Below are 19,247 nucleotides of genomic sequence, written 5' to 3' on the forward strand. Positions count from 1 at the left end.
TCACATCACCAGTGCTGTACAAGCTGTCTTTAAACCTTAAAGAATGAAGAGAGGAATATTATGAAACTGGGGATTGAACTGGTTAGAACAGGAAAACCGTATCTATTCAGCTGACAGAATTGACAGTTGACTCCGTGCAACTTCAGAAAAACATGCTTTTGGAGCTCTGTTTTTCAGATTGGTAGAGACAAAAAGTTATCAAAAAAAATCCTGTCTTCTCTGAAGACCTAGATTCTTGGGGAGCTTTTTTCTGTTCTTTAGGTACTATGTATTAGCACCTAAAGAAATCTTCAAAACTGTTTTCATTCCTTCAGGACCATAATTTTGTGTTTTTAGGAAAAGTTCCTATGTTATCCAATGGAAGCTCAATTTAGTCTCACAATTTTTGCTTCTCTGTGTAGTTTTTTATGCCTTGTTTTGCCAGATGTACATAATGGGTAAAATTTTCAGAAGTGCCAATGGACTTAATTTGCCTATCAGCATAGATATCAACAGAAACTGTACAAGTCCCATTTTCAAAAGTGGCTTAGGCATTTAAGAGCCTGTCATTGAATGTCAATGGAATTTAGGCTCCTGAGTGGACAAATCACTTAGGTGTATTTGAAAGTTTTACCCAGTATATTTATAAGACCACTCTAGCATGCCTCAGGAGACTTTGGGATCTTCTTGTGGTCAAGAACTTGGGTTGCTGCTCTCATTTTAGTTCAGATCCTTAGCACTGACATCATTCTGTTGAGTCGTATTAATTAGAGATGAGATTAGGTTTGTTAGGTTATCTGTATTTAATATTTTGTTAGGTTATCTGTATTTAATATTTCTCCCTTATGTTCTGCTTTAATTTTGTTGCCAGTTGGTACACGAATGTTTGAGAGAAACGTTTTTCAGATTGGAAGATGGGGTTGGGAAATATTAACTTTTAGACTACTTACAGAATTAAAACAAACAAAAAAACCCCCACCACCAATAAATGTGCACATGCCTTAAGGAGAGCAACTGTGATCATATTGCTGTTACCTTCATCATTGCTTGCTCCTGCCCTTCCCCCCCTCTTTATTTGTATGACAATTAGATTGCAAGCACTTGAGGCAGACTGTTTTAGTGAAATACAAAGCACACTTTTGGGTGCTAAAAGTAAAATGTACTTCACAGTCTGACTTGGTTTTAATGTGCACTAAAGAGCTAAGCATTAGGTATGTGCTCCTGTAATAAGTAAATGACATTTGCTCTCATCTAACCTCTAAGATCTACATGTAAATTGTAGTATAAATTATGCGAATTTTAGTGAAAACATGGTGTAGTGAGATTTGAGAGGAAAGGGGCTCTTACCTTCAACTTCAGAGACTGACTTTCACACATTATATTCTGTCTTGGCAAACAACTATCCTGTTTATAGCTTCCCCCCAGTAAGTCTTTGACTAGTTAAATATTTTGTGCCAAAAAATAACATGTTGCCTCTCTATCAGAAGTACTGCAGTGCATTAGCATTGGTCCAATTCAGGTGTTTTGTACATGGCTACCCTGTCTACAGGGAGCCAGAGTGACAACTAGTAAGCTTTACATAGATCAGCAAACAATCAGATGGTTATTGTCACAGTTCAGGGCAACTGCACTTGAATAGGATTTGAGATTGGGAGGGAAGGGAAATAGTCATTAAGTTCTTGGACTGTGAATAGACATTACTTTTTTAAAAAATCCTCTTGGCTGTCCTCAAATATCTCTAGAGCAGTGGTTCTCAAACTTTTTGTTGTATTGGTGACTCCTTTCACACAGCAAGCCTCTGAGTGTGACCCTCACTCCTGTGGTCACCTGCCCCAGGCCCCCATGGGTTCGCCACTTTCCTTCACCCCAACCCCTGTGGGCTCCCCCTTCACCCCAACCCTTGCACTGTGCCCTCTTCATCCCTAACCCTTGTACCCTCCTTCTATGCCAACCTGAGGAAACAGACCTGCATGCATGGAGCAGCTAGTATTGCTGCTTGCTCTCACCTCGAAAGCTGCTCCTCCACACACTCATAGGGGTTTGCGGGATGGGTGCATGCGTGCATGCGAGGAGCAGCATCAGTGTTACCTGCATCCAGGTCACTTTCCCCACTTGAGCAGTGTAAGGGGAAGGTAGAGAGCAGCAGCTCCTGATGCTCGCCTCACAGCCCAGCACAGCTAGGGAAAGTGATCACAGCTCACGAGCTCCACATAACCAAGTTGCGACCTCCCTCCCCAGTTTGAGAACCAATATTCTAAGAGAATATAATATACTGCTTCAGACTAGGACAACCACATAAACAAAACCAACAAGGAAGATGTGGGGGAAACTACAGAACTATTTACTGAGGAACCAGTATAGGTGAAACAAAGTGTAATTTGTTTTCAGAGATATTGAGTGCCTGCAATCTACTTTTGAAGAAAAGATTTGGGTGCTGGGAGGGGAATGGAATTTTGGGATACTCTGAGTAGGAATGAAATGACTTATCAGGAAATAATTCGTTTAACCAATGTAGGCGTTACCCACATGGATTTGATTCAGATACACAATCTAGACTAATGTGTTCACCACTTTTACAAGATTATGATGAATTTTGTACAAAGTATGCCTTGTGAGGTATTATTTGAAAAAGTCATAATCTACTGAATATAATTCTTTTAAAACATGTAGTGACACTATATGCGAAATTATAAGACTCTACTGAAATATGTTGTAATTCTGGGTAACGCTCACAAACCAGTTTTTTAGAGACAAAAACACTAGCACCCAGATAAGTGTTAAAGGGCCATCACCTACCTCAGTGACCATCCTCCAGCAGGGGGGAGGTATAAACAAGAAATTTACATTGCACCACAGGAACATTTCAAACCTCATCTCCACAAGAGATGGCTTGTTGTCTACACCCCAGCTAGGGGTAATCCTCGAGGAAGGATGAGAGACCATGACCTCCAACTCATCTCTCCTTCCATCTATCTGCTCATGACATCAACAACTCTCAGAGAATTGAACTAAGGGGGGAGTGGTCCCAGGCCAGAAGGAGACTCAGCTTGGGAAATTTACAACAGCGTATGGTGAGACAAAACCTTTTGTTTTTAAGTTCACTCAGCTTGATAAATTAAGTATTAGCTTACATATTACTCTCACTTTCTTTTGTAACCAATCCCGACTTTTATTCTTCATCACTTGTAATCACTTAAGTTTATTAACTACAGATAGATTTTTATCTTATTGTTTTATCTTAACTAGTGTGTTTGGATTAAAGTGTGTGGGGAAACTCCATTTAGGATAACAAGGTTGGTGCTTATATAATTTCTTTTGATGAAATGACGGACTTTCTATGGGCTTGCGTTGTTCAGTAGTGTGCTGGACAGTACAAGATGCACATTTCTGGGGGAATAAGGCTGGGACTAAGAATTTATAGGTATTGCCCTGTATGTAATTCATGAGTAACTGGTCAGAGTGCTCATGTATTTAGCTGGGAGTGAATTTGCATGCTGAAGCTATGTGAATCTGCCAGGTGTGTCTGTTCTGATGCAAAGCAGTGTAAAAGGCACATAAAGCTATAGAGTTAAGGGGACTCTGCTCTTCAACAGTCAGGATTGTACCCAGTGGGATGTCACACTCTCTGTTTGTTCAAGAGCTTTATTTTTTCCTGTTTTGCTGAAATCCTTTCAAGCATTAGTACTCTTGGTAATATGGTCTTTAGCTCTTTGCAGTTTTGGGCCCTATTTCTGTCACATTTCTTGGCAGTCTATTTCTCTGGGGGTTTTTTAGTAGAAGAGAAACAAGAACACTCAGACTCACGGAGCAAGTAGTGAGGAGAAGAGGTTGTAGAAAGTCTCATTTAAACCGAGGGGAGTTTTTGTGACAATCTCATATGCCTATTCGAGGCCATGAGCATAAACTTCTGATAACCTTGAAAATGTTGGCAGATAGCCATCTCACATTGCACGTATGTTTTAGGATATTACATGTGTTGGTATTTCATCCTTTCATGATACAAAGTTTCCTTTGCACTGGAAGCCTCAGTGAGCATCCCTTGCTTTGTATGTGTAGGTCACCTAAGGATAAAATATCAAAGAATTTTATCTGTGGGGTGGATTGTTACATAAGCTATGAATTTCATCAAAAATAAAAGTAAAAAAAACTAGGATTAGCTTCTGCTTGTCTCTAAAATTCATCCACAATAACAAGTAATCAAAAGGATATGCTGTAGGATAAAAATGACCCTAAATTGGGCTTTCAGTATTATTTATGACACCAGTTTGCTTTGTGGCGTTGTAGAAGTGGTTCTATCATGGTGCTTTATGCTTTCCCACCCAACTGGCTCCCCTGTCTTATACATAGCCTCCAATATCATGGTGTGGGAGGTCATGATAGTCTTTCCTTAAATAACCCCCTCCCTCATCATCTATATCTATCTACATCTAAAGACTCGATAGATAGAATAAATAAAATATCTTGGAAAACTGAACCTGCTTATCAGTGTTTCAGCACCAGTTCTTATACCATTCTTGTTCTGTGAAGGAGTTTACTGGGTTGCACTTCTCTTTGTAGTCTGTTAGTGCTTCCTCTCTGACACTCAGCTCTTGTGGGCAGTATAAAGGTGGCCTTCAGGCCATGGGTGCAAGTGCTTCTTTCTCGTCATCACTTTGGTGACAAACACTGCAGAAAAATGTTTATATTTTTTTTTTAAAAATTCAGATTTTTACAATTTCCTGGATTTATTTTAACTTCCTTGGAAAAACTCCAGTCCACATTAACTTTGTACTTTTTTCTTTAAGCAAGACTCAGATTTTGGGCTACATCTGTTTTGATTTTTTTTGAGTTAGGCCTTGCTCCTAAATTTAAAAACAAAACAAAAAAAAAAACAAACTACAAACTCCTAAGGGTAGCCTGACAGTTCCAGCTGGCTCTTGTGGCATTACATCCTCTGTCTCCCCATTCTATATATTTTGGTTCTTAAATGTGCTCATTAACGTGGTATTGGACTGTCCCCATCACTTCCTTTCTGAAATATAAACTTCTAATTCTTTCCCTGTTTTTTAAAAATTTCCATTACAGTAGCACCTGGTGGCCCATGCTATTTCTGGAATACTGGATGGTTTTGGTGGATAGAAACATCTTTTAATTCTGTAAATCCACCATTGGAGCTGCTGTGTTGCAAGTGTGCAGGGCCATTAATAGACTTCTGCTATGAAGGGTAGTGACTTTGGGAAACGTGTAGGACATAGGGGACAGCTTTGCTGCAGTGGAGTTCCCAAACTGTGTGAGGACAAGAGATGGCACGCATATCCCTATCCTAGCACCTGACCACCTTGCCACAGAGTACATAAACCATAAGGGATACTTCTCCATGGTGTTGCAGGCCCTTGTGCATCACAAGGGACATTTCACCAACATCAATGTGATGTGGTCTGGAAAGGTGCATGATGCGTGCATCTTTAGGAACTTTGGTCTGTTCAATAAAAGCGGCATCGTAAAGGCAGCATGTTTTGGGCGAGGAGCCAGAACGGCTTTTAGCTTCCTTGGTTTTCTGATAACCCTGCCTCAGCTCTTTGATCTTAACGCGGCACTACTGTGCGTCCCTGTTGTGCCCCTTCTCCAACATGGCCGCGAGATATATTCTCATAGATATCTAAATTTCTTTTCCTGGCTCAGAGCTGAGCCAGAACAGACTCTTTGCCCCACAGACTGATGAGATCCAAGACCTCTGGTTGACTCCAGGCTGGAGCACATTTGGGCTGTACAGTCGCTATGAGCAGCTCAGGTACAAAGCTCTCCACACTGTCCAAAGTGGAAATGGTAATTCAAAATATCCCTGAGCATGCGGGGAAGAGCAATTTCCTGTTTACGTGACCACGTTACAGCAGAGCACTAATGTCCAGAGCGGTCACAACAGACCATTATGGGATACCTTCCGGAGGTCAGTGGCGTTGATTTACATTGCGCTCTGCCTATACTGACGCAAATGTGACCCATGGAATTCGACTTCAGTGCTATGCCACTTGGGGATGTGGTTTTATTAGGTCAACCTTTACCACAGTTTAGGTCAGCAGAACTTACATGCCAGTGGAGGCGCATACTTTAGGGGGTCGATGTAAGCAGTGTTACGTCAACCTCCATTGCCAGTGTAGACCAGGCCTTAGAAAAACACTTAATGGAGCTTTGATGAATATTACTGGCTGGTAGTTGGAGCAAAAATCAGAACTTAATTCCTGTTATAGTGAAGAATCTTAAGTTATTTTAGCAGATACAGTGCTTTAAATTAGCTGTTGCCATCTGTTCTTCCCTAGCTTATAATGCAGTAAAAACATGATCAGTGAAAAATGACGCAGATGATTAAAATGTACACTTCTAAAATGATAAGCAGCTGTGATTCCCTGAAGGCAGGAGGTAGGGTGCATACATGAGTAGGAAACAATTCCAAACTAATGTGTTATCCAAAAGTTGTTGTTAGGAAACTATTCTTAACTTATCCTTAAAAGCACACATCCTATTTAAGGATTCTTTATTATAATTGCAAGCAATATCTGAATAACTGAGAACCTTTCTTGGCCATTGTTCTTGTTTTTCCTCTAGGTCATACTTTATCTGCATAATCACTTCCTGATCTGCATTCTCGTCCTGCCTGCAGAGTTAAGCGTCGTTTCCATTATTTTGGCTCAGGAATCAGAATTGCAGTACAAGCCTCTTCTTTTTTTAAATGCACTGAAGTATGCTTTCTGTACACATTTTGCAATTTAAATGTCAATTTAAGTACAATTTAAGTTAAGATCTTGCATTTAATAGTAGAGCTAAGTAAATTAATCTCTTTAGTTCTTGTTCACCATTATAGGAGCTTGTACACTCTCTTGTGGGGTAAATGGAATAGGGAGTGGCAAAAAATGTCACTCTTGACTTCGCTGAGCTTGCTTTCTTGCTTTGTTAAATGCAGTTTCACTTAATATCAACATGATTATGCTGGAAAAACAACTTCAACCTAGATGATACCCTTTCTTGTCAAAATATCTTAATTTACTGCTGATACATATTAGTGATTGCAGTATAGGCCTGAGCTGGCTGTGTGTGTCTGGGGCAGAGGGGTATAGTGGGAGTCTGTGGGCATGGTACACTGTGTGTGGGGTGTGTGTGTCTGCAGGTATGGGGTGTTGTGTGTCCGGCTGCCCGGAGACTAAGGGAGCACAGGGCTATCAATTATGGTGCAGACCTACTCCTAAGGCCTGGACTGGCCAGGCCTGTGTCTCCAGTATACAGCTTTTTTAATAGAGTGGCTGCCATTTTTAAGCGGGAAATCTATCCCTATTCTAAGTGTTTAATGTTAATTTTGTTTTACAGCAGTTCAGCTTCCTTTTTTAAAAAATGTAAGTGGTTTTTTGGCTACTCTTGGTCTTTTCTGGAATGCCGCATGGGGTATAGCCACTTCTCCAGACGCTGCTGATGCAGACCAGCACAGGCAAAAGGAAGTGCTCTTCAAGTCTAGTCAGTACTTTGCTCCAGCCCTATGCAAACAGATCTGTTGTTTTTTCAGTAACTCTTGACTCTTCAGTGGCTTTTGTGACCATCCCTCATCCTTAATTGCTATTTAAATTCACCTGAACAGCAGTACTGATAACACAGCACCTCCTCCAGCAGTTTTGGGACATATCCAGGTTGGAGGGGATTCTGCAACTCCTATAACCTAACAATATGGTATCTTTGCTTTGACAAATGCTTCAGTCAATAGTTTGCAGGACTGGCATGCATATAGTAACTCATAGACTATTGGCCAGGAAGTCAACTTTCTTTTCTGTATGTGGGAGTCCACAAAACTCTAGTGGTTATGAGTTTCTAAACATGCTTTTCTATGAAAAAGTTTAATCCACGCAAAGGCATCTGGATACTGAGTCTGGAAGACTTTTTCCCACCCTTAATGCACTTGTGCAGTAGATCAAATTTTGAGCTTAAAATATTAACTTTTTGTTCAAGATCTTTACCAACATGCATTGCCCATACTTACTTTGGTTTTTTCCATTTTTAAATACTTATTCTGAATAAATACCTTTAATGAAATTATTTTTTTTCTTTCTTTGCGTTTTAAAAATACCTGTTGCATTGCTTGTGTTTTTTCTGTCCTGGTCTGCCTTTAGCTGAAGGGCTAAGGGAGATTAAAAGTGCTTCCAGTTTATCTTTATTTTTTTATCTCAGGCCTAAAGGATGGATTCCTTCCCTATGCCACTTGTGTAGTAGGGTCTCTGCAGGGATTCTGGTGTTTATGGAGCCATAGTTTACACATCATGCTTGTACTAATTCTGGGAAATAATGCTCTCTGATATTTATTCTTGTTGGGAACCAAGATGGCTCTTATCAAAGATAAAGATAGTAGTTTAACAACTGAATAAGGATGGAATGTAAGAGTAGAATATAATTATCAATAGTTTGGAAAGTGATAAATCTCCACTGTGCTAGTAGTTTATTTTACCCCCTGACCATCTACTGGAAACTCAGATAATGAATGTAATTCTTTTGAAGATAACAAATAATACCAGAAAAAAATATTTGATAAAACACTTATAAAGATTACATTTGTACAGCCATGGCAAACTTCAGTGCACAAAATAATTTCTGCTTTGTCTACTGTGGTCTTTCATTAAGTCTTCTGTTCTTGCTGCTTTGTTAGCCAACGTGTTCGCTTAGGAGGTGTCTAAGTTTATAACCTTCAAAGCGAAGTGCATGTCATTGTGATCGTGATATAATTTAAAATTCAACAGTATACTTAGTTCTCTTGGGTATTGTGTAGGATTTATTCTGTGTTTGTCTTAAGGAAGCTGTTTTCTTTAGTCTGTTAACCACTCAAACCCTCTTTTAAAATACTGAGCTGTCAAAGCGACATTTTTAAAAACAAAAAACCTTTACCATCTTTTTGGTAATGTTAATATTCATTAAATGCCATACCTTAATTATTCTATATGTTTTATGTCTGTGGGGGAGAGGGTTACCACAGTTTTTTAAAAGGAAAACTTCATTTCCTTACAGAAGAAACAAATAAAAAAAAAAGCCAGTTGGATCATCCCTTCCCAGAGAGCACTTTTCCTGCAGACTATTCCCAAGCGCTTTGTCCATCCCATCTTTCAACAACTTCAGCAATAAATTTGTTTAATGATGGCAAGAAAAGAGGTGCATCCTGACTTGTTGAGTTATCTAGTCTTACCAATGAAGATGCTGGCAGCCCAATGTAGTCTGCTGGAAAGGAAAATTATTAAAACGTTTTATTAGGAAATGTTTAAGCACAAAACAATAAAGCAATAGTCAAGGTTCAAAAAGCACAGTAATACAGCATCCGGGGATGACACGCAGTGGGGGGGGTAATGGGGGCTGATCGAGGATGAGCTGTGGCCCGTGGGAGGGGCTGGGGGTGTGCGGCTTGAGGGTTGCTGTGGGGGGGAACGCTATCCAGCGTGGAGGAGCGTCTCTGGGGGGCATTGCCAGGGAAGGCGAGTGAGTCCATGCGTGGGGGTGGAGGTCTGGGGAACAGTGGCGTACGGGGGGATATGTGGGTTGGGGGACATCCATGGTGGAGGGGGTCCCTGGGAGGTTGAGGAGGGAGGGTCCCTGGGGGATACTTGTCAGGGAAGGCAAGTGGTCCATGTGTGGGGGTGGAGGTCTGGGGGTACAGTGGCATGCCACAGCGAGGGGGGGTCCCTGGGAGGCGTTTGCTAGGGAGGGCGAGTGAGTCCCTGTGTGGGGGTGTGAGTGGAGGTCGGGGGAGAGGCGATAGGAGATACATATGTGGGCATGAGGGCACATTTCAATGCAATGCATAGTATAGTCGTTGGGGGCAGGATCCAGCAGGAAAGAGAATATATAGGTCCATGTGGGGTGAAATGACTCTCATTAGTCCAGTGTTCCTTATGGTCGACTGGCAGGTCAGTCCCGTCTTCTTCCGCGGCGGGTGACTCCATGCGTGGGCGTGGGAATGGGGGCCTGGGGAGGGCAGTGATGGGGTGGGGTGGTCTGCAGTATCCCGGATGGGGCATGGTGATGTTGGGCTTAAGGGTTACAGAGAGAGACATATATGGGCATGAGGGAGCATTTCAGTGTACAGTGGGGGCATTGGGGGTATGGTTCAGTAAGCAGAATACACTACTATGACACAGGACATAATGCTATAGCAAGAAAAGGAACATAGCAACTTGATTCCCATTTAGGGTTAACTTTATAAAACATAAGAAATTTTCATTTAAGTTCTTCCACTACCATTCAGACACATCCTGGTTTTGGGTAGCAATATTTGGTGGTGGTTTTTTTTGTTTTGGTGTGTTTTTTTTTTTTTTTTTTTTATGGCAGTTATTGGAAAAGTGCTCACAGCTCTGGAATAAAGCCTAAATTCTGCATTGAAAACATGCTATAGAAACTGGAAAAAATACTGTTGGTAAGCTTCTTGTTTAATTTTGATGTATCTTTTCCATAGTGCTTTAAAAAAAGTAACAGTTTAGCTAAGGAGAAAACATGGGAGATTCCAAATTAAGGAGTTTATTAATTCCTTTCTTAGTTATATTTGGAAAGTTTATGCAATAGCAATGAAGTTGCTGAATAGGTTGCCAACATTCAGGTATTATATTTTCCAAATGTAGTAATACCATCACAAGAAATCACTTCAGTGTCTGACAGTGGAACTATCCATTTACAATAATGGGCCTTTGATGTTTTTGTTTATTGAACATGATAATTTGCCTTTTCTGGTCTTGTTACTATTGCAAACTGTTCAGTTTAAGATGTAGAGACTGCTGAGTCCAGCAAATGATGAGGGTATGTGTTTTTTGTAAAACAAACAAAACCCAACAGATTGGACAAGAGACTGGGGGACAGTTTTTGATATTTTTGGCTGATTGTTAAAACAGTGACAGTATAGTTTTGTGGATTAACCATGGACAGGAATTAAGGAGGCCTAGGTTCTGGGCATGTCCTTTAACTTCTCTCTCTTTCCCCATCTCTTTTTGAATTGTTGAGGGTATGATAAACTTGTCTGCCTAACATGGATGTGAGGAATTACACAGTTTTTTGTGTTTAAAACATTATTTAGGTGCCAATATAATATTTCTCTCATTACAAAACTGAGGTTTTGTCTCTTAATCCACAAACTGGTTAAGAGAGATGAGCACATTAAAAATACAGGCTCTATAATTTGATTAAACCTGATTTAGGGTACAGTGTTCATGTCTGTTCAGTGAAATGCTCTGTTTAAATTAAGACCATTTGAAATGGATGCAGCAGCTGTTTAAATGTTTTATTTACTTTCCATTTTGTGTGTTACAGTCTTGTGGGAGAGTTTTTCCTTGCTGGCTGACTTTTCCATGTGGTGAACTTTAATTTTGTTCCTTTCCTGTTTCTAATGATACAGAAAATCAAATTGGCCGACTCTGTTTTGAATGTGCACTAGCGTTATTGATGTTGGCAGGAATGTTCATAGCTCTAGGAGCATTTTAATTGCTGCCAGTGAAGCAGTGGTGACCTCTCCCTTAATAGCTTATCCCATAACATGGTGATTTTCCTTAATATTTCAGCGATACAGTAATGGAGGGCTTTTTCTTCTTATATAGCTGAGGAAAATCTGGAGGGAATTTGCCTATGAGATTATGGCATTTTTAAGGTCGGAATAAGAAGGATTTGGGTTTAATGTGATTAAGTATTGTCTCAGTGAATCTGGATCAATTATTATCTGTTGTGACACTAACAGATTGTGCTGACATTTTCCAGATCTGCCATGGTGGCTACTTCTCATTCGCCAGAAAGCATTGATTGGCAAACTTCCAGAAGGCCACGAAGTATGCAAAATAACCAAAATTGCAGTGATTCCGCTCTCTGAAACGGAACCTCAGGACCTGGAGTTGGAGGTATGATTTAAAATCTTGAAAAATCTTTCATTTAAAATCTTGTCATAGAGAGATTAGATGGGTGATTACAATACCTTTTTATTGGACCAACATATCCCCTGGGATGTACATGAGGCAACAGATGTTGGGGTGGATGCCCATTGCCTCCACTCTGACATGCAGTCCTACTTGCTTTTGTAATCATTACTCTTGTAGGAGTCCTTCATACAGAATCTTCCCTTACTATGTAGAAGAGTTCCAGAGGGGTAGCTGTGTTAGTCTGTATACAGCAAAAACAACGAGAGTTCTATGGCACTTGAAAGACTAACAAATTTAATTTCAGCAGGCATAAGTTTTCGTGAGCCTCAGCTCACTTCCTCAGATGCAGTAGGTAGAAATGATACAGCAAATAGGTAACATATATAGGAGACATCATATACATATACAAGCGCATAGAGAACAATGGGGTAGGTGGATAAAAGCCAGGTACTTGAGGCCTAATTATAACCATTGAGTAGGAGGTGAGAATGGGTGATCAAAGCAATTTACTTCTTGTACTTCATTCCAAATCCCTGTTTAAACCCAGTTTGAATATGTCAAGTTTGCAGATAATTTCTAACCTAGCGGTTTCTCTTTGAAGTTTGTTTTTGGAGTTTTTTTGGAGAAGTGCAGCAACTTGCAGGTCAGCGACAGAGTGCCCTGGGAGATTGAAGTGTTCTTCGACTGGTTTATGGATGTTGTTATTTTTTATGTCTGATTTGTGTCCATAGATGGGGTGTGTTTAAGCTCCTGGGGACTTGCGGGGAGGGAGGGGGAAGATTTGTGGGAAAAGTCTCTCTAATAAATAATCTCTTACTGGTTGCCTAGTGATTGAGAGAAGTATTTACAGATTCCAAATTTTTATGGAGAACTCTAAACTTTAATTCAACGGTAAACCTTTTTTCTAAAGACAGTAATACTTGACATATTGCTATTGTTTTTATCACACACCAGTGTGCACACACACAGTGTGTGTGTTCGAGGTAATGCATTAGTATGTCTTCACTTCTAAGTGCAAAATCCTTCTCTTACTTCATTCCAGCTGCCTCCTCTATACTAGAGAGGAGTTGGGATGACAATAAAATTGTGGTTAACTCTGAACTTCCAGTATACTAAACTTGCAGAACTACTTCAGAATGTATTACAAGAAATCTATGTAACTCAAATGAATAAAATTATATTAATTTAATATAATAAAAATATCACTGAAATGAAGTAGTTTATCTTTCTGTTGTATGTACATCAATCTAGAGTTGTAAGTCAATTTCCACTTATAAGAGGGCAAAATAGAAATCTGCTAGAAAAGTTCCCCAAATCTGTAGGATTGAAATCTCTAGTAATGAAAGCTGAGATTCTCACATAATCATCTGACTCTAGGTGAGGGAACTGGAGCTTTAGAAGAAACATCGTGTTATGACTTTTGATGAAATAGCAAGTTTGACAACATTGCACCACATGATGAACATGTAATAAATACTGTAAATACCTATATACAGGTAAACTCTTTCCGTCAGCCATAAGGAGGCTTCTGTAGCACACAGCCAATCAGTACGTGTCACACTGTTGTTCCCTATAGGGTTGGGGGGGAAAGCCAACTAGTTGTAATAATGCTGTAAATCTAGGTAATCTTGGAGTTTTATAACTTTAAATTTATTGCTAGTCTAGAGGTACAATTAAATGAATATGCTAGAAGGGATATGAACTTACCATCATTTTACTTTGTGCTTTTTCTTTCTGTAACATGGTGGTTGGTACTTTTTTTTTGTTCAAGGTAAATTGAATTGAAGATCTGGACTAATGAATTTTTGGTAATTACTTACTGATGCCTATGGAAGGATTTACATTCTGACCTTTGGGGAGGCAGAGTGAAATAAAAGTAACTGCTGGTGCACAATGTCAAAGGCAGAGATGAGGACAGAGGGGAGCATGGGGGAGCATGTTTGTACTGTACATGTCAAAATACTTAACACGGTTTGAATTTGTTACCTTTTTTATTAAGGGTCACCAGCAGCTACTGTGGCGAATAAAAAACACATAAAACATGCAATTAACACAGCAAGAAGTAAATGGAAGAATGTAAATACTTTTTATTGTTGAACTTGTATTTAATCTGACAAAGATATTAGCCTTATTTTTAATCTTCCTGAGAGTTTAAGTACATGTTAATGAAATCTAATTTCATTTAAAAGGTAATAAATACATAAACATTTGTCCCAACAGCAATTTTTAAGTATCAACTTTAACTGATTCAGTATTTTTATTATTTAGCTTTGTAAAAAGCATCACTTTGGGATAAATAAACCAGAGAAGATTACACAATCTCCAGATGACTCTAAATTTCTGCTCAAGACCTTTACTCAAATTAAATCAAATGTATCTGCATCAAATAAAAAGAAGGTGAGAATTTACTCTTTAATTTATATGGCTTTTCAAATCATTTTTGATTTAGTGGTTTGAAGACTGTGGTGGATAAACGTAGTACATAATACACTCTGTAAAGAAAACCAATAAATGACCTAGAATTATGTCGTATAGAACTCTAGTTTAGGTCAAAGAAAACCAAGTTGACTTCCATCTTGGGTGTTTCATTTTATCCCTCATGCTCATTCATTGTATTTTATGTAATACGGATTTGCAGAAGGTGGGCCCAGAGCATTAAATGTTCAGCTGTTACAGAATTATATTCATTTGGAATGGAAAGTACATTTGAAGGGTTCTCCTGGTGAAGTGGATTTAATAGAGATGTTTTTCATCTTTATAAAACAGTACTAGTTGCTAACTTTGTAATATAGAATATTTTTTATGCACTATGATTAGGGTTATAAAACAGAAAAATTAAGTCTCCATCTTGAAACAAACTCGATGAGAGAATGATGGAGCAGAGAAGAGATCTGTAGATATTGCCTAATTCATTTGAGGACTAACTTCAATTTCCAGCAAAGTAGAAAAACATAATTCAGCTTTTCACGTGGAAAGTAGCCTGAAACACTTCAAATTATTTTTGGATTTGTGTAACTAATGGATGAGTGATGAAGATTTCTCCAAACTCTGTATAAAGAAATCTGAAGTGACCTGAGGAGCTAAATCTAACAAATGGCATATGTGTACATACTGTGTGCTATACAAACAAGCTAGTTTCAATAACTTCAGCACTTCAGAATCCCTCTCTAGATTGTCTCCCATGATCTACAGTAGAACCTTAGAGTTATAAACATCTTGGGAATGGAGGTTGTTTGTAACTCTGAACTAAACGTTATGGCTGTTCTTTCAAAAGTTTACAACTGAACATTGACTTAGTAAAGTTTCAGAGCTGTATTATGTTTAAGAAAAATGCTATTTTCCCTTTATTTTTTAGTAGTCTGTTTAACACTACTGTACTGTATTTGCCCCCCCCCCCCCCTTCTGTCTGATTGCATACTTCCGGTTCCAAATGAGTGTGTGGTTAACTGCTCAGTTTGTAACTCTGGTGTTCATAACTTTGAGGTTCTATGGCATTACTAAAACTGTGGTTTCTACATCTACTGTTGTTTCTGGTGCTTTTTAGTTTTGTTTTTAAATTCTCAAAGGAATAGAATAAGCCAATGCTGAATTATTTTGAGACTTTTTAAATAAGCAGATGATGACTTCTGTTCCATGACACAAAATAAAATTTCTTCTTTATGCTTTTAAAGAACTTGTACAGTCATAAGGGACAGTGTGGTTATTAATGCATTCATTTTTGTGATCATCCGTTACTTACTGCAAGGTCTCTGCAATTTGTCCTGGTATCGGTTTCTCCCAATAATTCTTCCTAAATGTTGGGATCCTTCCATGGAACCCAGACAATATAATTGACTTAAAGGGAAGTATCCCAATCTATTTGTGGTAGGTGTGTCCAGGTTTTCACATGTTAATGATAAAGTTGGGTAACTTGAAAACTTTTGATTAAAAACAGGTGGTTTCATTTTTTAAAATTGAAATTATTTTGAGGGGATTGCAGGACAATGTTTTGTGATAGCTGAAGGTATGCTTTTAGGCTGATGTTAAACTCTCATAGATAGTCAGTGCTATCGAGAATATTTTGTTGACTTCTGTCCTGTCATGAAATGTATATACACTTCCAACATTTTTGGGGGGAACTAGATGGAGGCTTAATCTTGAATCAATATTTAGATTTTTTTGTAACTTATCAGGATGTGTTCTCTGTTTTCATATAAGTAGCTCTAAGCCACTTTTTTTCTATACAAGATTTTGGTTTGGCAGAAGGTACTGTTTTCCAAAGCAGATAAAACTTTGCCATACAAGTCTTATTAGGAACTAGGAATTTCTCAGTGGAAGTTTACTTTCTCAGGAAGCTTCAGTTTTTCCTCTGGTTGGCTTTTTACATTTGAATCTATGGGGTTGGTATTTTTGACCACTTTTAATGAACAAGGTGTTAGCACTTTGAAGCTTGATAATGGAATCAGTCAGTCAGTTATTGATGGAAACAATACTTAAACAGCAAATAAAAGAAGAGGCTGTTTATAAAAGACTTAATGTTTTGCATATGAGCTCTAGAAAGATTTTCCTTGTGGCAAGTTGTGCTTTTGAAAGGACCATACTTGATATTTTTTGGGAGGTATTATTCATGAGGCACCAGTGGAGAACAGGTTGATTCATGGATGATGAACAGTTGTCACATATAAAAGAGAGAAATGCTTTTTCAGAGAACAGATGAATTGACAATATTTGCTTTTAGAATGCAAACCTCTTTAAAAAGTTGATTTCTGATGATGTTTGATAAACAATCAGATAAAATTACATGGTATAAAGTTATATCACTGTCCTCTATCTACCTTTTCCTCCCTTGTGCATTTTTTTCCAGTAAAGTCAAATACATATTTTAATACACCAGTCATTGGTGATACTGGTTGGGATATAGTTTAAATATTCTTAGTTTTGTATTGCTGTAGTACATGTAGCCCCAATAGCTGGCGTACCATTGCCCCTAACAGTTAACAGTAAGAACATAGGACGGGAAGGGACATCCTGGGTCATCAAGTCCAGTCCCGTGCTATCAGAGGCAACCACATCATATAAATCTGTTAATAAATTTATCAAGCTGCATCTTAAAATGGGTTAGGTTTCTTGCCGTCACTGGAAGGCTGTTCCAGAACCTCACTCCGTTGTTGGTTAAAAAGCTTTCTTCTAATTTGCTGCCTAAGTTTACTCATGGCCAATCTAAATAGACAAGAAGAGTAAAGGGAATGGGGAGGAGAAGGGTTCTAACATATAAAATATTGTATTACAAGCTTTGCGTTAGTTCCACAATGGAAAAAAAAAGTTGGGGGTGAGGTTGGGGAAGTGGTGGTAGGAGTGGAATATCTAAACAGAAAGGCAAAGAAAGGGGGAGTGAGGAAAAGAGGAGGGGAGAATTCCATGAAATCTGTGAGGGATTTTACTGTTGCTATTGGTTTTACACAGAAGATACTTGTATACTGTGGTGATGTGTGGCAGTATAAAACCCACGGATAGAGGGAGGGAAGGACTGAAAGGGGCATTGAGGGAAGTGGGGTTAAGAGACTGGCTGTTTGCTACAGCCCCCTCCCTCACAATCAGTAAAAGAGAAGAGCATTTCTAAACAAGTCATTCAAGTATTGTATTTAAATTACTTCAATGGTCACATGCCTTAGGACCCAAGACTTCACACTGTGATGATTATAGGTATGCTTGGAAGGATTAGATGTTTTTATTGGTAAATGTTGATTTCACTGTAGGTGTACCCACAAACACACACCAGAAAAAATATTTCCATAGATGACTGAAAAGTAAGAAAAATGCTGCTTGAGAACATATTAGAGTTTGATGTAAGGATATTTACGTTGACATTTGATGTTGACAATTTGTGTTTTAACAGTTAGAAAGCTTTGATTTCTTGAGTCTACTATCATTAAATAATTGTCTGACCCCCATAATTTCTCACAACTGTAAAAATGTAAATTGATAAAAATTAAAAAAGTTTAAAAATAAACATTTATGTTAGCATCAAAATTATAACAAAATGAGTGCGGAAAGAGAGGGGGACCTGGGCTCTAGCTGCCAGACTTTCATGTCAGTTTCACAGCTTCAAAAATGACAGCCAACAGCTGATGTAAGGAACATAGTGCTTGCACAGACACTGTGTCTCCCTAACTACACCGACATGAGCCCTATGCCTCTTGTTGAGGTTTTATTATGTTGGCATAGCAGGGGAATTACATTAGTGGGAGGAGCATTTCAGTGTGTACACCTCCACTGTTTTGTTGACAAAATTGTGTAGTGTAGACCAGACCTAAATAGGTACAGAGTTTAGGCCCCCTGCTTAGTACTAACTTTCAACTGAAGGATGAGATTCTATCAGCCCAGTTGTATATTCAGGTTTTTAAGCCCTGCTCTCTGGTTCTATGAGAAACATAATAATTGGTGTGTTTATAGGCTTAGGTCTTAACATTCAGTTTAAATATTTAGAAGAGCCAAATGGTGGAATGTAAAGATGTGCATCAGTTATCATAGAATATTAAGGTTGGAATGACCTCAGAAGGTCATCTAGTCCAACCCCCTGCTCAAAGCAGGACCAACCCCAACTATGATGTGGGTCACTTCTATTAGTGGCCTTGTATGGTATTGAAAGCCACCACTTCACAATCTTTTAAAATAATCTACTTTAATACATATTAATTTCCAGAGTACAGTAAAATTGTGGACTTTGTCAGATATTTGCCCTAGAAAAGTATAATTGAAGATACCACATTTCCATTTTTGCCTAGGACTAATATCTGAAAAACACTGGATACTAATAAGTGTAAATCATGTAAGAATTTAATTCAATAACTTTTAGCTCTGTTGCACATGCAGGACCTCATGTATGACTCTGCAATAGTGCAAGTGGCCCCATAATTTCAGTTTAAGATGCCACATATTTTTGTGCACTGAATCAAGCCACAAAAATGTCCAGTTTCTTGACATCTTTAAAATTGTCCACTTGCTGTTTTGCCTTGCTTCTGTTTTTCTGTCCGGAGAGTGGGAGCAGCAAGAAGGACTTTGCTGGCAATTCAGGGTAGCAAGAATGAGTGGCCTGCCCAGCTGGTCCTTTCCTCAGAAGAGGCTGAAGAGGAGATGGTTACCGTCTATTACTCCTGCATGGCTTAGGGAACTATGCAGAAAGAGAGAAAGATGGCTGCTATATGTGGTCTTAAACTCAGCAAAAGTAAATCTTCATGACTTAGGGTCTTAGCTGAAAACTGTTTCCTCATGTTCTTCTCAAGATAATTTTAATCTGCTTCCCCAGCTCGTTTGCCTGTGTGGCCACACGGACCAAAAAGGCATCCACATTGAAGTAACGTTCGTCTCTTAAAAAGAAAATTGTAAGGCATTTACATT

The 19,247-nt window shown here is 38.8% G+C and overlaps 1 protein-coding gene across 3 annotated transcripts in view; it reads left to right on the forward strand.

The window, feature by feature from the left end:
• Positions 1 to 19,247, forward strand: part of INPP5F (inositol polyphosphate-5-phosphatase F) — a 123,651-nt gene that overhangs the window by 33,424 nt on the left and 70,980 nt on the right. For all 3 annotated transcript variants that reach the window (XM_067561329.1, XM_067561327.1, XM_067561328.1), the window contains 2 exons: positions 11,716 to 11,852; positions 14,139 to 14,267. In XM_067561329.1, coding sequence (XP_067417430.1) covers positions 11,716 to 11,852; positions 14,139 to 14,267 — 266 coding nt within the window. The remainder of the gene's footprint in view (positions 1 to 11,715; positions 11,853 to 14,138; positions 14,268 to 19,247) is intronic.

This window comes from Emydura macquarii, unplaced genomic scaffold (genome assembly GCF_026122565.2).
Source record: "Emydura macquarii macquarii isolate MOO-44397 ecotype Brisbane River unplaced genomic scaffold, CSIRO-AGI_Emac_v2 contig_2372, whole genome shotgun sequence".
NCBI lineage: Eukaryota > Metazoa > Chordata > Testudines > Chelidae > Emydura > Emydura macquarii.